The 18917-nt window shown below is 39.6% G+C and overlaps 1 protein-coding gene across 3 annotated transcripts in view; it reads right to left on the reverse strand.

Moving 5' to 3' along the window:
* CEP152 (centrosomal protein 152) overlaps positions 1–18917 on the reverse strand; it is a 93169-nt gene that overhangs the window by 64201 nt on the left and 10051 nt on the right. For all 3 annotated transcript variants that reach the window (XM_037054588.1, XM_037054586.1, XM_037054587.1), the window contains exons 3-9: positions 11419–11522; positions 11125–11197; positions 10767–11042; positions 9550–9715; positions 6102–6242; positions 4887–5026; positions 201–401 (exon numbers count right to left, since the gene is read on the reverse strand). In XM_037054588.1, the coding sequence (XP_036910483.1) occupies positions 201–401; positions 4887–5026; positions 6102–6242; positions 9550–9715; positions 10767–11042; positions 11125–11197; positions 11419–11522 (1101 nt within the window). The remainder of the gene's footprint in view (positions 1–200; positions 402–4886; positions 5027–6101; positions 6243–9549; positions 9716–10766; positions 11043–11124; positions 11198–11418; positions 11523–18917) is intronic.

Below are 18917 nucleotides of genomic sequence, written 5' to 3' on the forward strand. Positions count from 1 at the left end.
TACGAGAGGAGGGGTTTCCAAAATTAGGCCTGATTCAGGGTGTATTCATAAATAAAAATCTTTGCCTTTGAAGTTTTACTTACAATTGAAAATCTACTGCAAACACCCAAAACTTCTATATGGAGAACCACAAAATGTCAGTTACAAGAAATAACCAGCTAACTTAATGATAATAGTCACTCATTTGAAATCATCCTGACCTGTTCCTTAAGAGCAGCCACCGTAGCATCCAATTTCTCCTGCAAGGACGACACCTGCTCTTCGTACTTCTTGGTGAGGCCCATAACGATGCTCTCGTGCTGCTCCCTGGCTCGCTGGAGGGATTCAGATCGGTGAAGGTCCAGCAGCTGCTGCTTCAGGCTCTCCAGAGCCATTTCCGTGGTCCTGGACTTCTTAATCATCTAGTAGAAAGACACAGGATTACCCATGCTTACAGTAGTTTCACTCTGTGCTCTCTTTATGTACTTTGAAAATCATCCATGCGCTAATGACAGAGAAGAAAGGGTCTCCCCATGGTGGCTGTTAAGATTTCCCGAACTGGGAGCCCCCCAGGCCCATGGTTGCTGCAAACATTATTCACTGAGAAAAAAATCCGTAGTCACCTGAGACGTGGGTACCAGACAAGGGATGCGCAGCTACTACACTGGTCCCAGTGCTGTCTGCATGGCTCTGTGAGCCACGTGTGGGGGGCGACCCAAATGTCAGGTCACAGAAAAATGACAACTGTCTCTTGGAAGACTGATAAAACCTGTCAATGGTCACTTACTAAGAACAAAGTTTTCAAAGGTATAATTGAATGGTTGCAAAATAATGGCATAGTAAGCTAAAAACTGGCTCCCAAAAGATGTCCAAATCCTAATCCCTGAAACCTGTAAATATCTTGTATTACATGGCAAGAAAAAACTGAGGTTTTCTGGACTGAATTTAAATTGCTAAACAGATGACCTTAAACTAAAGAGATTATCCTGGATTACCCGGGTTGGCCCCCTGTATCCACTATGGTGCTTCAGTGAGGAAAACTGAGGCTTTAGGAAAGTCAGAGCCAGTGCCTTCTGGCTCTGAGGATGGAAATCGGCCACCAACTCTTTGCATGCAGCCTCTCAAAGCTGGAAAAGGTGAAAAAATGAATTCCCTCCCAGAGACTCCAAAAAGCAATGCAGCCCTGCTAACACCTTAATTTAACCCAGGGAGATCCCTACATCAGGCTTCTGGCATCCAGAACTGTAACACAGTAAATCTGTGTTGTTTTAAACCACTAAGTTTTAGTAATTGTTAGAGCAACAACAGAAACCAAAACACTTACTGATTCTGTTAGTTTCTTTTACTTTATTCTTTTACTTTCGCTACATTTTTTTTGATAAATGCAATTTCTAACTTAGACTACAAAGGTATAAGCTTTTACAACATAAAATCAATTCAGACTTTTAATCTAACAGCTTTATCAGTTTTTGAAAATTTTGACATGCTAATAATCTATACTGCAACACTGTGATTTCTAAGAAATATATATTTGATTTCCATCCGAATTTTCTAAGTGTTCAGAGAGATAAAACGTGTCTTTCGTTATGTTACCGGGTCGGCTTTTCACCTAAGGATGCAGGCTGGATGCCAATGAATCAACCGTGTGCTTAGAGGGTTGGAACCTTCAGTCCCAACCCCTGACCTCCAGGGAGAGGAAAGGGGCTAAAGGCCGAATTAATTACCAGTGGCCAAAGATTTAACCAGCCATGTTATTCACTGAGCCTCCATTAAAACCCAAAAGGACAGGGTTCAGAGAGTCGCTGAGCTAGAGAACGCGTGTGGGCGCAGGGAGAAGGGCACTGGGGGAGGGCACGCAAGTCCACGCCCTTTCCCCACACCTCGCCATCTGGCTGTTCCTGTTATAGCCTTTTCAATAAACTGCTGACCTAGCAAGTAAAATGTTTCTCTGGGCTCTATGAGCTCCTCCAGCAAATTAATGGGACCCAGGAGGAGGTCAAGGGAACCTCTTATTTACAGCCAGTCAGAAGTATAGGTAACAACTTCAAATGACAACTGGCATCTGAGGTTGGTGCAGACAGTGTTAAGAACTGATGAACTCTTTGAAGCCCAGCTGGTGTCTAAGAATTGCTTGGTACTGGTTTGGGGAGGAAAACGGGGAGACTTGGGGGAAAATACCCATGAGCAGGGACTTGTTAATCAAGTAGAGTGCCATGGAAAGTTGTGTGCACATTCAAGTACATAAAGACAACAAACAGACTTGGGTGTAAGGAGAGTAAGAGATGAGATAGGCAGGGTCAGATGGTCATCTTGACACCATACCTTGTCCAACAGGCAAAGCAGGGTCACTGAAAAGTTTTGAGCAAGGATGAGCAGAACTGTATTTTAGAAAGATTACTCAGGTGGCCATAAGAGAGACTTTGGAAAAGAGTAAGAGAGTCTAGTAAGACTTTTGCAATAGAAGATACAAATCCAAATTAGGGACTTATGGGCCACAATGAGGAGACTCAAAAGAACAGAGTAGGTGAAGGGAAACTGAGGTCTCCTCCAGATTTCCGGTGTGTAGATGACTGGGTGGAGGACAGCTCACTTCTTCCAAAGTAAAGGAAAGAACTGGAGGCTTAAGGTGGAAAAGGGGATAACCTTCGAAGTTCTACATCTAGTCCTACCATACCAAACGTTAACTAGCGAAACTTTTCCTTTTACATTTTTTAAATATATTTTATTGATTATGCTATTACAGTTGTCTCATTTTTTTCTCCCCTTTATTCCACTTCCCCCATGCACCACCCCTCCCACAAGTAATCCCCCCCTTAGTTCATGTCCATGGGTCATACATGCAAGTTTTTGGCTTCTCCTTTCCCCGTACTACTGTTAAGCCTCCCCCTGTCTATTTTGTACCTACCATTTATGCTTTAGTCCCTGTACCTTCTCCCACAGTCTCCCCCACCCCCCTCCCTGCTGATAACCTATCATGTGATCTCCATTTTTGTGACTCTATTCCTGTTTTACTCGTTTGCTTAGTTCATTTATGTTTTTGTTTTGTTTTTAGGTTCAGCTGTTGATAGTTGTGAGTTTCTTGACATATTACTGTTTATAGCTTTGATCATCTTTCTTTCTTAGATAAGTGATATTTGACATTTGACATTTCATATAATGAGGGTTTGGTAATAATGAACTCCTTTAACTTGACCTTATCTGGGAAGCACTTTATCTGCCCTTCCATTCTAAATGATAGCTCTCCTGGATACAGTAATCTTGGATATAGGTCCTTGTCTTTCATGACTTTGAATATTTCTTTCCAGCCCTTTCTTGCCTGTAAGGTTTCTTTTGAGAAATCAGCTAGATAGTTTAATGGGAACTACTTTGTAGGTAACTGTCTCCTTTTCTCTTGCTGCTTTTAAGATTCTCTCCTTATCTTTAATCTTGGGTAATGTAATTCAGATGTGCCTTGGTGTGTGCTTCCTTGGGTCCAACTTTGTTGGGACTCTGAACTTCCTGGATTTCTTGGAAGTCTATTTCCTTTGCCAGATTGCAGAAGTTCTCCTTCATGATTTTTTCAAGTAAGTTTTCAATTCCCTGCTCTTCCTTGTCTTCTGGAACCTCGATGATTCAGATGTTGGAATGTTTATAGTTGTCCAAGAGGTTCCTAAGCCTCTCCTCATCTTTCTGAATTCTTTCTCACTCTGCTCTGCTTGATTGTTTATTTCTTCCTTCTGCTCCAAATCATTAATTTCAGTCTAGGTTTCCTTCCGTTCACTATTGGTTCCCTGTATATTTTCCTTTATTTCATTTTGTGTAGCCTTCACTTCTTCCTCTATTTTGTAATTATACTCAACTATTTCAGGTGAGCATCTTGATCACCAGTATTTTGAACTCTGCATCTAATAGGTTAGCTATCTCTCCATCACTTAGTTCTATTTTTGGAGCTTTGGTCTGGTCTTTCACTTGGGTGGTATTTCTTTGTCTTGGTGCACCTGTTTCATAGTAAAAGGTGGAGCCTTAGGTATTCACCAGGGTGGGGCCACCCATGTGGCCGCATTATGGCACTGTATATGGGGGAGGGGTCTGAGAGGGAACAATGCCGCTTGCTTCTCAGTTGGCTCTCAGTCACTTTCCCCCACAAGCAAATTGGGCCCTTCCGGTGCTGATTCCTGGGTGGGTGGGTTTGTGTACGTTTTAGAAGCCAGTGGGTCTCTCCAACGAACTCTCCCTGAGGCTGAGAGTTTCTCCCACTGCCACAACCCCTACACATTTTTTCAGCCAGAGGTTTTGAGGCTGTAGTTTCCCGCACTGGAACCCTGGGTTGTACAGTCGGGCTTGCTCCTCAGTTTATCCGCACACAAATGTGAGACCATACGGTCCGCCAGGCGCAGCCTTGCTGCACTTCCTTGCTGCGAGTCCTCTCCAACCCGCTTCCCATCTCCGCCCTCCTACCAGTCTGAATGTGTCTTCTTTAACTCCCTGGTCGTCAAACTTCCATACAGTCCGATTTTCTGGAAGTTCTGGTTATTTTTTCTTTTTAAATTTGTTGTCCTTGTTTTGCCTGTGCCAGGAGGCAAAGTGTATCTACCAACACATCCATTTTGGCTGGAAATCCTAAACTTTTCATTTATGGTAAAAAGTAAATAATTTTTAGCATAAATAATTAAGATAAAATATTTACCACTCTGGCCAGGAGGCTCAGTTATTTGAAGCATCTTCCTGTACACCAAAAGGTTGTGGGTTCAATCCCTGGTCTGGATGCATGTGGGGGGGGGGGGGGNGGGGGGGGGGGGGACGGGCAACCAATCAATGTTTCTCTCTCACATAGATGTTCCTCTCTCTCCCTCCCCTCTCTCCCTCCCTCCCTTCTTCTCTCTCTGAAAATAAATATATCCTCAGATGAGAATTTTTTTTTAATTTACCTGTTCTTCATTGACTTTTAATGCTTGTATTTGGGTCTCCAATGCTTTTATTTGTGCTTCAAGTTGTATCTCTCTTTCTTTTCCATTCTGAAAGAGTTTCTGTGATTCTCGAAGGCTGATGGTTAAACCATCCTTTTCATCTAGAACATAAAAAATGTTCATATCTATAATTTGTCAATGTAAAGGAACCTCAATTGTCATAATCTCTATTGAATATTAGATCTATATTACATATAAATGTTGATGCATTCAATTTAATTCAGATAATGAATTTTAGTTGACTTAGAGAAAACTAGAAAAGTTCCATAAAAGAATGCATGAGTGACACAAAAGAAATTTAGAGAAGCAGGACCACTGCCTTCAAAAATCTCGCTGTATCCCTTCGGGGACCAAAGATTTCCTAACAGTAATTTTAGCATCTGTTTACCTGAGAAGCTACAGGGATGTGACTAACCCTAATCAAAAAAGAAATTTGAGGAGTAACTACTTTTTACACATATGCAGTGAACTCTTAATTTCGCCTAAGCTTAAATTCTTCTCGCATACTTTTTTACGTGATAACCCACAAGTTCTTCTCTCAAAATAAATTTTATGAGCATTACAAAAAGAGACCTTTCATCACTATCAGTGAAGTCTGAAATGAGCTGGAGTTCAGTCTATAAGTAAAAGTTCAGCATTGCCCAAAACTACAAGGCGCACGGAGAGTCAGCAATTATCATCTGACTCCGTACTTTCTCTGCGTGCTTCTCCCATGTATGGCTCCATTCTCTCCTTGGCACACCTAAAGGATTCCGGATCACTAACTCTTACTTGGATTAAAACATTACGCTAATTTGTAGACTCAGAAAAGGCCTTGCAAACAAGTCTCTGTGGGAATTGTAACACTTCATCCAAAACAAATTAATCAACAACTTTTTACGACAGGATGCTATCAGCATAGTTAAATTTTAGAATAAATGTGCATTTATTCTACAAGCCTAACAGAAAGAACGGGAAAGAAAAGGGAGAAAATGAGGACCTCAAAATAGTATGTCCTGGAGAGAGGTAATCCCAGGAAAGGTGTCAAAAATCCTGGGTTTGGATTCCTTCTAACTCACTGATCCTCTGACTCACTGATTCATCTGAACAAGTACATCAACTCTCTAAGCTTCATTTGGTTCTGACAACAAGATGCCTATCTCTAGCATACCTCAGAAACAATAGCTGTTATCTTACCTTTGATTATCAGAAGCTGGTGGTTCAGATATCTGATTTGACGCTCACTTTCATTTAGCTTTTCAAATAAATTGTCTAGTTGTCTCTCTTTTGCCTTGTTAAGCACCTGAAGTTGAATAATCTGCATATTTTCTGCAGAATCTGATTTGGAATTAAAAACAATTTATTAGATAAAACAATACCCAAATATAAATTTGTGGTTATTTGGGGCAATGTTTTTCAAACTGTGCATACAACTCATTGGAGTACCACAAAACAAGTCAGGGGACTGTGAATAGTATTCCCCAAATAAAAAGTAAAAAAATAAAGAATATAATAGAACATATCAGAGTGCATCATGTAGTACAAATGAGTAATAGTTTATGAAACTTGTTTTTTTAATATATACTTATATATACATTAATACTGTAGACCACATCTCAATGTAAAAAATATACTTCTCACTGTGGTCACTGCCAGAAAAGTTTGAAAAGTCACTGTTTAGAGTACAGCCATTAATCACTACCATTTTTGCTAATTAAAAATAAATGTGCACCAATGTGAAGGAAACCGGGGCTGTGCAATAAACCTCAGGGGAGCACACAGCAGGCCTGACAAGCTCCGTGACCAAAAGGAACCACACAAGATGTTGTGATCACAACTCCTACCTGGGCGGGTCAGAGCAGGTAGCCACGTCCCAGGCCTACAGCATCATTAGCAAAAGTCAATCTTTACCTTAAGTGAGCCCTGTCCACTGGTCTTATGCATCTAGGACAACATTCCTTTGAAATGTCAGAGTGATCTTCTTCTCCTTCCCCTCGAAGGCACAGCCCCAGGCACCGAGCACAAGACCACAGAATCCCTCACTGTTCTGTTCGCCACATATATCCGCCTGTGAGTGCTGTGTCAGTTAGCAACTGCTGCCCTGTACCCACCACTGGGGAAGAAGCAAATGCTTCTCCATTTCGCTTCTTATCCAGTCTTAGAGATTTTCCTGTTACGCATGCTCCCACCCCCTTAACCTACCACCAATGGATTTCATGGACATTCCTTACGTCTTCTCCTTTGATTCTAATGTATGAAATAAGCTGCTAAACTGCCATTCTCCAAGCACATCACAGCATATGCTTCCTGGCCTATGACTTCAGTTTGGCTCAAATAAACTCACAAAAATTCCCTACAGGTTGGGACGTGTCCTACGTTGACACCAATTACAGCGGAATAGAGTTCTATGCTCTCATAAAATTGAAAATAAGTACATCAGCTTCTCCAAAATCATTTTTAAAGAAAATTTCTAGATAATCTCCACAAAATATTTTATTATATGCAGGAGTGATGATTATATTATATTCACATTTATGCTGGTACTTGACTGTTGAATTAATAAATAGATTAATAAAGGATTTTGAGGTCTTCTTTTAGAAATAATTAAAGTCATTTTAAGGACCACTTAAAAATTGGGGGGAAAAATAAAAAATGATTCATAGGAGAGGGATAATGGTTCAGTAACTATTGCACAGTAACTATACAATGCACAGTTACATGCACAGCAACTACACAATGACAAATACTCACTTTCTACAAGAATAGTGCTCCTACTTGCTAGCAAACAAAGCAAACCTCTTTTTTAAAAAAGAGATGTGGTTAAAACCCCCAAAAAACGAAGACTGAAAACTGTGTTACAAGTAAGACTCCTCTCGGGCCCTAGAACAGGACCAGCCCAGGAATAAACCCAGGGTACAGGCCACACCTCTCTTCAAAGTCATTTTTTTAAACTACTGTTGCTAGGAAGCTATAATCACTAAATCTGGAAGTACCCATTACATTTTTTTTTAAGATTTTATTTATTTACTTATCTTTAGAGGGGAAAGGAGAGAGGGAGAGAAACATCAATGTATGGTTGCCTTTGGTGTGTCCCCTGCTGGGAGTTGGCCTGCAGGGAACCCGCTGCAACCCAGTTATGTGCCCTGACTGTGAATCGAACCGCGATCCTCTGGTTCGCAGGCCTGAGCTCAATCCACTGAGCTACACCAGCCAGGGCCCATTACATTATTTAATGACCTTCCAAATGTCAAATTTGGGCAAATGTGTAACTGACTTAAACAGAAAATAAATCAACTTAATTAAATGTAGATTAAAAGAGTGATAAAAGGTTATACATGCAGAACAACCACAGAACAGGGAAATGAAAGAGAAAACACCAAGCCCCGGGCCACGGCTGCAGGGCTGCAGGGCCTACTTACACCGCCTAAACCAGCGCTGACACTCACGCTGCACGTCCTCACCTCCTCAGTCCACAGTGACTTACCATCAAAGAGAGGCCAGCCCCGCACTTGCTTTGACTCACTCGAGGGCATGTGAGTCTGCAGCCCCGCACATGATGGGACCCATGCTAAGAAGTTACAGCACGAAGCCCAGTTTCCTCTTTGGCAGAGCCACGGAAAAACCTGAATGTCCGATATGACTTTCCCTTTGCTGCCGCTTTTTTTTTTCTTACCCTCACCTAAGGACATTTTTTTCATTACTTTTTAGAGAAAGAAGAAGGGAGAGAGAGATCGCCCGCCTCTTAAATGTTAAATTAACCAACAACAAGCTTGCTGTCACACTCTAGAATCACACTGTTTTTGGACATGCACAGTAACTAGAAGTTATTTCACTTGCCAGAGAGTCGGACAATGAAAGTTGGATCTACAAAAGCGCTAATTCAGGTCAGAGCACAAGTTTTGATTTTTAGTTCTGGGTGTTTTATCCCCTCAAAATGCTCTAGCAGCACTTTTCTCAATCTCACCTTTATACATATACAATCCAAAAAACTTTTTTGGTAAGTGCCACATGACTAAACCTGAGATAGGAGTCTAATTTAAATTCTGAACATTAAGTAATTTACGTCAGCATTGTCTAATTACTATACTAAAACTCTAAAAGTCAAAAGAAAAAAATTAAGATGATAATGCTCACTTACTAAATTACATTTCTATATAATGAAAAATCTAAGACTGAAGGGACAAGTATCTTTCATTTTCCAAGTTAGACTTCAGTTAGAAAAACATAAAGCTGATGAAAAGTCTTAATCAACTACAATGACTCAAATGTACAGTTCAGAAAATTCTACTTTAGTTTTTTATTATGGAAAACTTCAAATACATAAGAAGGTAGAGAAAAGAGCACAACGAAGTCCACGAACCATCACTCAGAGGCAACAACTATGAACTCACATCCGGAGTCTTGCTTTACCTGTCCCCCGACCGAGCATCACCCCCCAACACTGTATTATCTGAACTGAATCCCAGACTTCCTATCAGTTTACTCATAAATACTTCAGGATATATCTCTAACAATAGGGCTCTTTTAAAAAACCAACCACAGTTCAATTACCATACTTCACAAAGTAATAACCCTTGAACATGCTTAAAACGTTTCAAACTCTCCAATCATGTTATTAGGAACTAAATATAAGCTTGATACATACTTTCGTTAGCTGCTAAGAACTGCTGTTGCAGGCCTTCAAATGTGTCCCCGCCTGCGATCTCCTGGGCTGCGGGGTCACTGTCCTGGGCAGGAGCCTGATACGGCTTGTATGTCACTGTGCACGGTTCCAGCCCTTGATGGCCCGGGCCTTGTGATGCGCCAAATTGCTGTTATAAGATGGTGAATGAAACTGACCATTAGGAGTTGGCCTTTTCCTCAACAATTTTCTGAATTAGACACCTTACGGACTTAAGAAACTTAACTGTGGTACATTAATAAATTTTATACATACATCTTTGCTTTAAAATAACTTACTGTTATTTAACAGTTAATTGAAAGTCTGCAAAATATAATTTCACAGATCTTAACTGCACTTTTCAGCATACAATAGCCCAATTCCATAAATAACACTCCAGAACTCCAGTAGGACTGTAGAGAAATACTTAGAGTGACTCAGATGATGCCAACAGCTTGGGAATGTCCAAGTACACATATGCAGGAACAAGAACATGTTCACATGTTCACATGTAATAAATACTCAATACCTTCTGTGGAATACATACTATTTACAGACATAGAAAAGAAAACAACCACCTTAAAAGGAAAAAAATCCTCCTGTCATTGGGTGACACAGAATAGCTATTGGCAAAATGAGGCATTCATTGTCACTAAGGAAATCTATAAAAGGTCGTACTTCATTAAACTATGCCAGGGTTTAAAAAAAAAAGTGTTTCTTTCCTTAGCATTCATCCTGTCTACTGCTCTATCATCATAAAACAGATACCAGCTTTGAAGTGTTTGACCTAAAATTTGTTATATTTGTTATTTGGTGAACTAGAAAGTCACGGTAATTAAATAGCCATCTACATAGATTTACTGCTTTAAAACTATACCAAGATAACTGAACATAGCTTCTCACTGAAGCACAGTGAAGTAGTAGAAGCCAGGAGCAACAGTGTATGAGGACGGTTATTCAACAAACTTAATTTTTACTATTTAATTAACTTTCCATGAAGCCTCTATTTTAAAATTCTGATTTATGATCACGCTTCCGTTAGATTGCAAACAGAAAACAAAATGACTAGTTCAGCATGAGCCTGAACAAAGGAACTCAGAAATTTTTATACTTAAAACAAATCTTACTATTGCATTTCTTAAATACACACAGATGTGTGGGCACAACTAAGCAACTTCTTGAAAGTCAAGTTCGTATAATACCTGAAAATGATTCCTTTGAGGATCTGCAAATTTAATTACATTGGCTGGTTGGTTATTAAATTCCTGCTTCTGACCTTTGGTGTACGGCCTAAAGTTTTCAGGAAGGCAATATAAATCAGTCTGCTCATATTTACTCGGAGGACTATAACTCCTGCCTTCATCTTCACCTCCTTCAGGATGATACCCAGGATTCTGGTCTTCGGTCCTACTTTGATTCTCTTCCCAGCCATTGCCAATTTCCTCTCCAGGATATACAGCCCGAGCCTCATTATAGTCCTATCAGATAACAAGAGTCAGGACAAAAACACTGAGACCTAGTCCCACCCTCACCAAAATCACTGTCACACCAGACACTCACATTTACACTTTTAGGTTTAGGCAGCACCTGGTGGTCATTCCAGTTCATCTCCAATTGCTCAGAACGAAGAGGTCTTGAAGGAAATCAATACTTTGGATTTAGATCATTCATTTGGACACAGATATCACAAAGAACCCTATGATTTTAACATGTTTTCCCTCCAACCTTGACCTACAAGTTTAAGAATGAGTCCACAATTTTACAATCACATACATTATTATTACCTGCACAGAATCAAGAGACGGACACTTACAGAAATGTAACACAGAAAGGAAAGTGATTTCCCGCCCTTACCCTCCCTCAGGGCCATCCTCACTGCAGTCCGAATAGTGGAGCTCCGGGGAGGACAGGTCATCGTCCAGCATGTCATGAGGCAGGTCTGTGAGCAGCTGCTGCAACTGAGACAGAAGGCCAATGTCAGTGCCACACTGGCTTAAAGACGAGACGCCAGGCCCAAGCTGCCTTGGGCTTCTGACTGCAGAAGTCCAAGAAGTTCCTAATTTCTACATGCAATAAACGTCTTAAATTCCACACAAATTATGTTTATCATTTCCCCTGGGGAGAGGGAAATAGACAATCTCAAGATTTATATTAGAAGGTTTTATTTTTGTCCTCAAAGGTCTTGGATTTAAATACACATATATTACATCAGAATTTAAAAACTTCTTTATGGAAGCACAGCAAGCCATAATAACGGTACAATCACGGTATTATGTTATCACACGGTGGACTTGAATCTCAGAATCCTATTCTACCAGAAACCAAACCTTGGGCACTTGATAACCAGACCTTCCCCAGGGAATCTGAATAGCCAGATGCACTGTGCCCAGGGGGCGAGAAGAGCAGAAGCAGCAGCAGGTGGCCTAGAAGCCCTTAAAGCTCTAATAACGTGACAAAAGCCTCTTGGGAAGTGACTAATTAGTAGACAGCCATCTAACTCCAACGATGAAAAGATACACAATACTCGGCTGTGGCAAAACAGTTGAGTAAAAAGAGAGCTGTAAGATTCAGTTTCTATGGTGAGCATTCTCAAAAGCATAATTCAAAAATTGATATTAAAAGCCTTTGACTTTACTTTGCAATTTTTTTCTAAAAAAGTCACATCTCTAACATTTTGCCTATAAAAACTAGATACAGAATAAATTCATTCAAGTTTCAAGATAAACTGTGAGAAAGAGATGGTCTAATTTGCTGAATTTTAATATCTATCAGCAAATATCTTTCTTCAAATGTCAATACAATATGAAATCCCAATATAACTATAACAATCAGATTCAAATATTATATTACTAAATAGTAAGGAGACTATTTATAATGACTTCTCTTTCAAATTAAGCACCAGTTCAATTAACAAATTGACTGGGTCCCTCCACAGTACATAAATTAATCTCATAAAATTATGCGGTGAGTGAATTTTAAAGATATTAAGTACTCTGTGTAAAACCTTGGAGGAAGAAAATTAGACATTTTATCTATGACAGATTTTCCCCCCACTTTCTGTGTCATTATAATAAAAGAAATAAAATGCAGCTTTGAAACATATTTGAGTATTACATTTATAATTTAAAAAAACTTTCATAAACAAAATACATAAGGTAAAAGTTAAATAAACATATATAAAGAAGAGTCTGAAAGATCTGCTCCAATTGGTAGCTGTGTTTTGGCGAAGTCAAATTCGGGGATGGAAATGAGGCGTGTGGGGAGGGAGAGAGCGGCACTTCCTCAGGCCCTTATATATGTATGCTCGCTGGATGATTGTTTTACATGGTCCTCTCAACCCATCTGGGTCTTCACAAATGAAACAAAAGAAAAACAGTCAAATGAAAAGTTATCTTCATCTCGAAGTGTATTTGGCACAATGATAAACAAGTCAGGGATTTAGCGGGCCCTGCTCATGCCAGGTAACTGAGAAATCACTCTGAGAGTTCGCAGTATCAGAGCGGACCCAAACACATACAGAATAAAGCATGGAAGAAACAACTCTAAAAACAGTACATGTCAACAAATTAGTATGTGAAATGTGCCTCAGGTAAAAGGTAACAGGGTGACTTTACACTCAAAATTTCCTAAGACGAAAACCATCTATAAGGTCTTTTTAAAAAGTCCAAACTATTTTGTCTACAATTACATACTACTGCTTTAACAAAAAAGACTATTCCCACACAGTATACTGGAAAAGAAAATATCAGAATAAATCTTTTATACCTACATCAAGTAAGGACTCCTGTACAGAAAGAATGTTTTCTTCTAAACCTTCAGTGAGATTCAAGTACATAGCTTTATAATTCAGGGGAATCTTGACAGGGACATCTGAGCAGGACATTTTTCCCCTCACAAAGACACAAAAAGCTACACAACAATTAAGCAGCTCTTAGCCTTCTTTGTGACACCATAAATGTGTCATTGAAAAAGTATTAACAAAACTGGCATCTACAAAGATTATTTGAGGATAAGCAATAAGTTCTTCTGAATGTTTTTGGATCCATAAGAAAATTATGAACCAGTAAAATCATCCTTATATTCTTTAGTGCCTTATAAATTATGTTTTATATATGCTAACATTTTAAATCATTTTGTTCACCTTTAAAAGCTTTCTCTGCCATGTTCTTTGACATAGCTGGGCCATATTCCTCGACTTCCATAACTTTCAGAGCAGAGAGAAGCTAAATGAGGTAAGGCCTCCTAATGAGGAATTCAGGAACAAAATCCCACCCCCAGGGCTTCCATTTCCCGGGGTTCAAAGTGTGCCCTCCTCTTTACCAGGTGGCCAGGGCCAAACACAGGCAGCACCTGACCTTGGCCTGCAAGAGAGCCCCTCCCTAGAGGTCCCAGAACCAACAAACCTGGTGGGCAGCTTCAGTTCACACCAGAGCACCACACAATTAGCACCACAAATGGCAAACCCAAAGGGAGCCTCAGAGGGCACCAGAGCCCTGCTAAAGGAAACCCTACTCTGTGGCATTAGCCCTCCACAACAGCTTGTCTGCTACAGCCTCGGCCAGTCCTCAAAGCCAGTCAGCCTGAGGGTCAGTCCTACCCACTGACACGCCCACAGCAATCAAGGCCCAACTACAATGAAGGCGCACACCATCAGAACACTGGACATCCGGCTTAGGTACCCAGGGAGATGGCACCACTGGGCCCCACAGGACACCTACTACATAAGGCCACTCTGCCAGGACTGGGAGATGTAGCAGCTCTGCCTAATACACACCAACAAACACAGGGAGGCAGCCAACATGAGACAGAGAAACATGTCCCAAATTAAAGAACAGGGAAAAAAAGAACTAAACACATAATGAAGATAAGCAATCTACCAGATGCAGAGTTAAAAACCCTCAGTGAATTTAGAGAAAGAACAGATGACCTCAGTGAGAACTTTAACAAAGAGATAAGAAACAAAAAGAACCAGTCAGAAATGAAGAATAAAATAACTGAAATGAAGAAGACATTAGATGGAATCAACATCACATTGGACGAAGCAGAGACCTGAATCAGCGATGTGGAAGACTAAGTTTTAGGAAAGACCCAATCGGAACAGCCAAAAAAAAAATTCAAAAAAATAAAGATAGTTTAAGAAACCTCTAAAATAAATATCAAGTGTAACAACATTCTCATCATGGGGGTACCAGGAGAAGAGAGAGAGCTAGGGATTAAAAAACTATGTGAAGAAATAATAATGGAAAATTTCCCTAACCTGGCAAAGGAAATAGGCATACAAGTCCAGGAGGCGGAGTCCCAGACAAGATGAACCTGAAGTGGCCCACACCAAGACACAGCATAGTTAAAATGCTGAAGTTCAGAGACTATGAGAAAATCTTAAAAGCAGCAAGAGAAAAGCAGTTACCTACAAGGGAGCTCCCACAAGACTGTTTTCTCAACAGAAACTTTTCTTTTCAGGCCTAAAGGGATGGGCCTGAAATATTCAAAGTGATGAAAAGCAAGGACCTACAATAAGATTTCTCCACTGAGCACAGCAATCGTTTAGAGTTAAAGAAGAGATGACAAGCTTCCCAAACAAGAAAAACCTGAAGGAGTTCATTGCTAACAAACCAGTATTACAAGAACTGTGAGAGAGGCTTAAGAAAAAGAATAAAATGAATAAAAAATATGAATAAGAAAAAAAGCACCATGAAGAAAAATTCTCACTGACAAAGTCATAATAAAAGCAGTGGATCAAAATTCTCATCAACAAAGGCAAACACATAACAGCAAACAGTAAAGCTAGTACAAAGGTTAAAAGGCAAAAGAAGGAAGATCGTGTGTCATTACAGCAGTAAATTTTGGGATGCAGACACACGCACAAAAGAAGTAAAAAATAATGACAAAAACATACATGTGGAGGGGGTGGGTTAAAATGGTAGCATGATTTTAGAATGATTAATGGTAAATGGTAAATTTTAGAATGATTAATGGTAAATGATTTTAGAATGTGTTTGAACTTAGACAGCCATCACCTTAAACTAGACTGCTGTAAACATAGCTTGGTATACGTGAAGCACATGGTAACGACAAACCAAAAATCTCTTAAGAGATATACAAGACATAAAGATAAAGGAATTCAAACACAACACAACAGAAAGTCACCAACATACAAAAGAAGACGGCAGAAGAATAAGAAAGGAACCAAGAATGACAAAAACAATCAAAAATAGTATTGCCAGTTCATAAAATGGCAATACTATTGGGTTGGCCAAAAAGTTTGTAATTTTTTTCCCGTAAAATATTTTTCATTTTCACTGATACCTTAATATTGATTTGCATATTTTGAGTATGTTGGCTATCTCCTGCGTGGTAGAACGCTGATGGTTCCCAATGTCTCGATTTGATCACCACCAACTGTCCCACCCAACTGTGGAGCATCGTCCAGCGAGTACGCTCCAGCATGAGGCTCTGCTAACCACTTCCGACACATTCGATCAGTCACACCACCTCCAGATGCTGCACACATCTTTTTTTTGTATTTCAGTGCCTAAAATGCTGTGTACTTTCTTCCATCTTCAATACTAAAATGGCTACAGAAAAATTCAGCAATTTTGATAAGTTTTTTAAATGCATACCGATGTGACAGCTGTCACAATGGATCTGACACAATTGCTTCAAATGAAGTTAGAGACAACTAAGCACTACTGGAACCACTGCATGGGAAAAAAACAAACAGACTTTTTGTTCGATCCACTCCATACCTGTGTAAGTGGATTAAATACACCAATCAAAAGATGATTGGATAAAGAAGATGTGGTACATATATACAATGCAGTTCAACCATAAAAAAGAATGAAATCTTGCCATTTGCCACATGAATGGACCTATCGAGTATTATGCTAAGTGAAATAAGCCAGACAAAGGTGGGTGGTTGGGGACTGGGTGGAAAAGGTGAAGGGATTAAGCAGTACAAATTGTCACTTACAAAACAGTCATGGGATGTAAAGCACAGCACAAGGAATATAGTCAATAATGAATAATTACATATGGTGTCAGGCGGGTACAAGACTTATGGGGAATCACTTTGTAATTTACATAAATGTCTAAACATTACGTTCTTCACGTGGAACTAATGAATAATGAAAGTCAACTATAATTGAAAAATTGAAAAAATATTTTAAGTGTGTCCTCCTCATATTCACTGTCAAGTGGATTTTGCTTTTGGTCATGGAAACTTGTGCCATAAAACACGAAATTACCAGATCAACTTGTACATGTCACCAAATTAAAAATTTTAGAAACTATAAATTTTCCTAAGTAAAGATCCACCCAACTACCAAATACATCAAAGGGCAGAGATAACAATCCTTATAAATGACAAGAGTTAATCCCACTCATTACTTTCAAATTCATCAAACTGCTTTTTGGTTGCAAACGCATTCTTTTCAGTGGGATATCACTGTATCAACCAAGTTTAAAAATTGAAGAAATATCTTCCCTAGAAAAGAGATAATTTGCTATTGCTAAGGATTCTACAGAAGTACATTCTAAACCATTAGATAAAACCATCTCCCTTTACTACTAACACAATTCTTCCTTGAAAAGGGAAAAATAAGGACCTTTTACTCAAATAGCTTCAGTAACAAAACACTTTACAATAACCCATGTAAAACATCCAAAAAGTCTATGTGTAGGAGGAACATAAAGCAGAGAACACGAAACCTTTTGTGGTGAAGCACATGGTAACGACAAACCAAAAATCTACACTTAAATTAACCAAATGGACTGTATTCAGAGACTGTAATCCTTGATATCACGAAAGCAAGACTTCTCACATTACAAACTGTACATCTTCCCCCCAGGAGAGAAGCCGCAAAGAAACTGCCAACAGTCATGTGCCTTGTGAGCAGGGTACCTCCTAAGCATGCAGAGATTTGATATTTTCAAATATGAATTAGTAAATAATACTTTTATGGATACTCCCTAAGCAGAATCTTCATTTTAACCTAAGAGCCAAGTTAAAAAAACATCTTTGAAAAGGCCCAGTATGGGATTAATAAAGGTCCAAATCACTTGACAGCTAGAACTTTAGCTGTTGAATTACACTCTCGGCAGGATTAAAAACAAAACCCATTCCATTAGTTAAACTAAATTTTATAATGTCAGTAGAGAAGACTTTGTCTAGGTTGCCACATATCTGAAAAAGAAACATGGCAAAGTTAGACAGTATCAGCCGCGCTGCCGAGGACACAGAATAGAACTTTGGGCCTGGAAGCGGCGGTGGGGCCTGAAGGAGCCCCACCGCTCCCAACAGTCAGCAAACCAGGGCCCAGAGAGAGTCGGGGGCGGGCCCAAGGAAAGTGAGTGACAGTCCCGGAGCCAACACCAGAGCCTGAATCTCTTCAGTTCCACACCTACGTTCTTTCTACGTGAAATGCGGTCATCACTGGAAGGCACTTATTCCACCTGCCTGGGTGCAATCAAACTTCAGCCTGCCAGAGTTCAACGTTTTGTTCCCTTTGTGACAGGCCCTGAAATAGCCGTACATATTATGGGAAACATTCAAAGGCCCAATCTAGATAAAGAAACTGCTGAAGAAATACATCAGAAAAATATAACACAAATACTCAGCCACTTCTTTCTTTAATTTTCTTGGATGATGACAAGAAATTGCCACTAAACAAGTCAAATAATATACTTCTAAAATGTAAACAAATATTAGCTTTACGACTCCCTCTAGTGGGGACAAAATATCAAAATGTTTCCATCATTATATCCAACAAGGCAGAAAAAAAAAAAACCCACGAAAGAAAGGCTATGCAATGGAAACCTTGTCTAAAATGCACAATTCTAAGCTCAGAGGAGCTTTATAATTTGATTAGAGTACCACCAATATAAAAACCAAGAGGGACCTCAAAATTGGTATCACCAAGTACAAGTTTCTGTCTGCCATCTGCTACTTAAACCACCTACCTTTCTGCTCATGATCATTTTCCAGGTTTCAAATATAGCATCACTAAATGAACCAGCATCAGCAAGTACTATCATAATAGCAGATCACTAAGAACTTCTGCCCCAAACCATCAGCTCCAAAATACATGCATATATGTACGTACATACATACATACATACATAATTTTATTATCTAGAACCAAGCGACAACCACAGAGCTACTTCCGGTCACACTGCACTCCAGCCAACTGGAAATCCCGAAAGACAATCCATCTTAAGCTGTAGTTTTACCAATAACTTTAAAGTTTATAACAATCACTCCTATCGCAACAACAACTACATTTCTATAATATCTGACAATGACATCTCGAAGCACAGTGACTTCAGGTGAAAAATATTTTGTAAAATCACATTGT

Source organism: Sturnira hondurensis, unplaced genomic scaffold (assembly GCF_014824575.4).
Source record: "Sturnira hondurensis isolate 20B ecotype Veracruz unplaced genomic scaffold, ASM1482457v3 Scaffold0008196, whole genome shotgun sequence".
NCBI classification, from domain to species: domain Eukaryota; kingdom Metazoa; phylum Chordata; class Mammalia; order Chiroptera; family Phyllostomidae; genus Sturnira; species Sturnira hondurensis.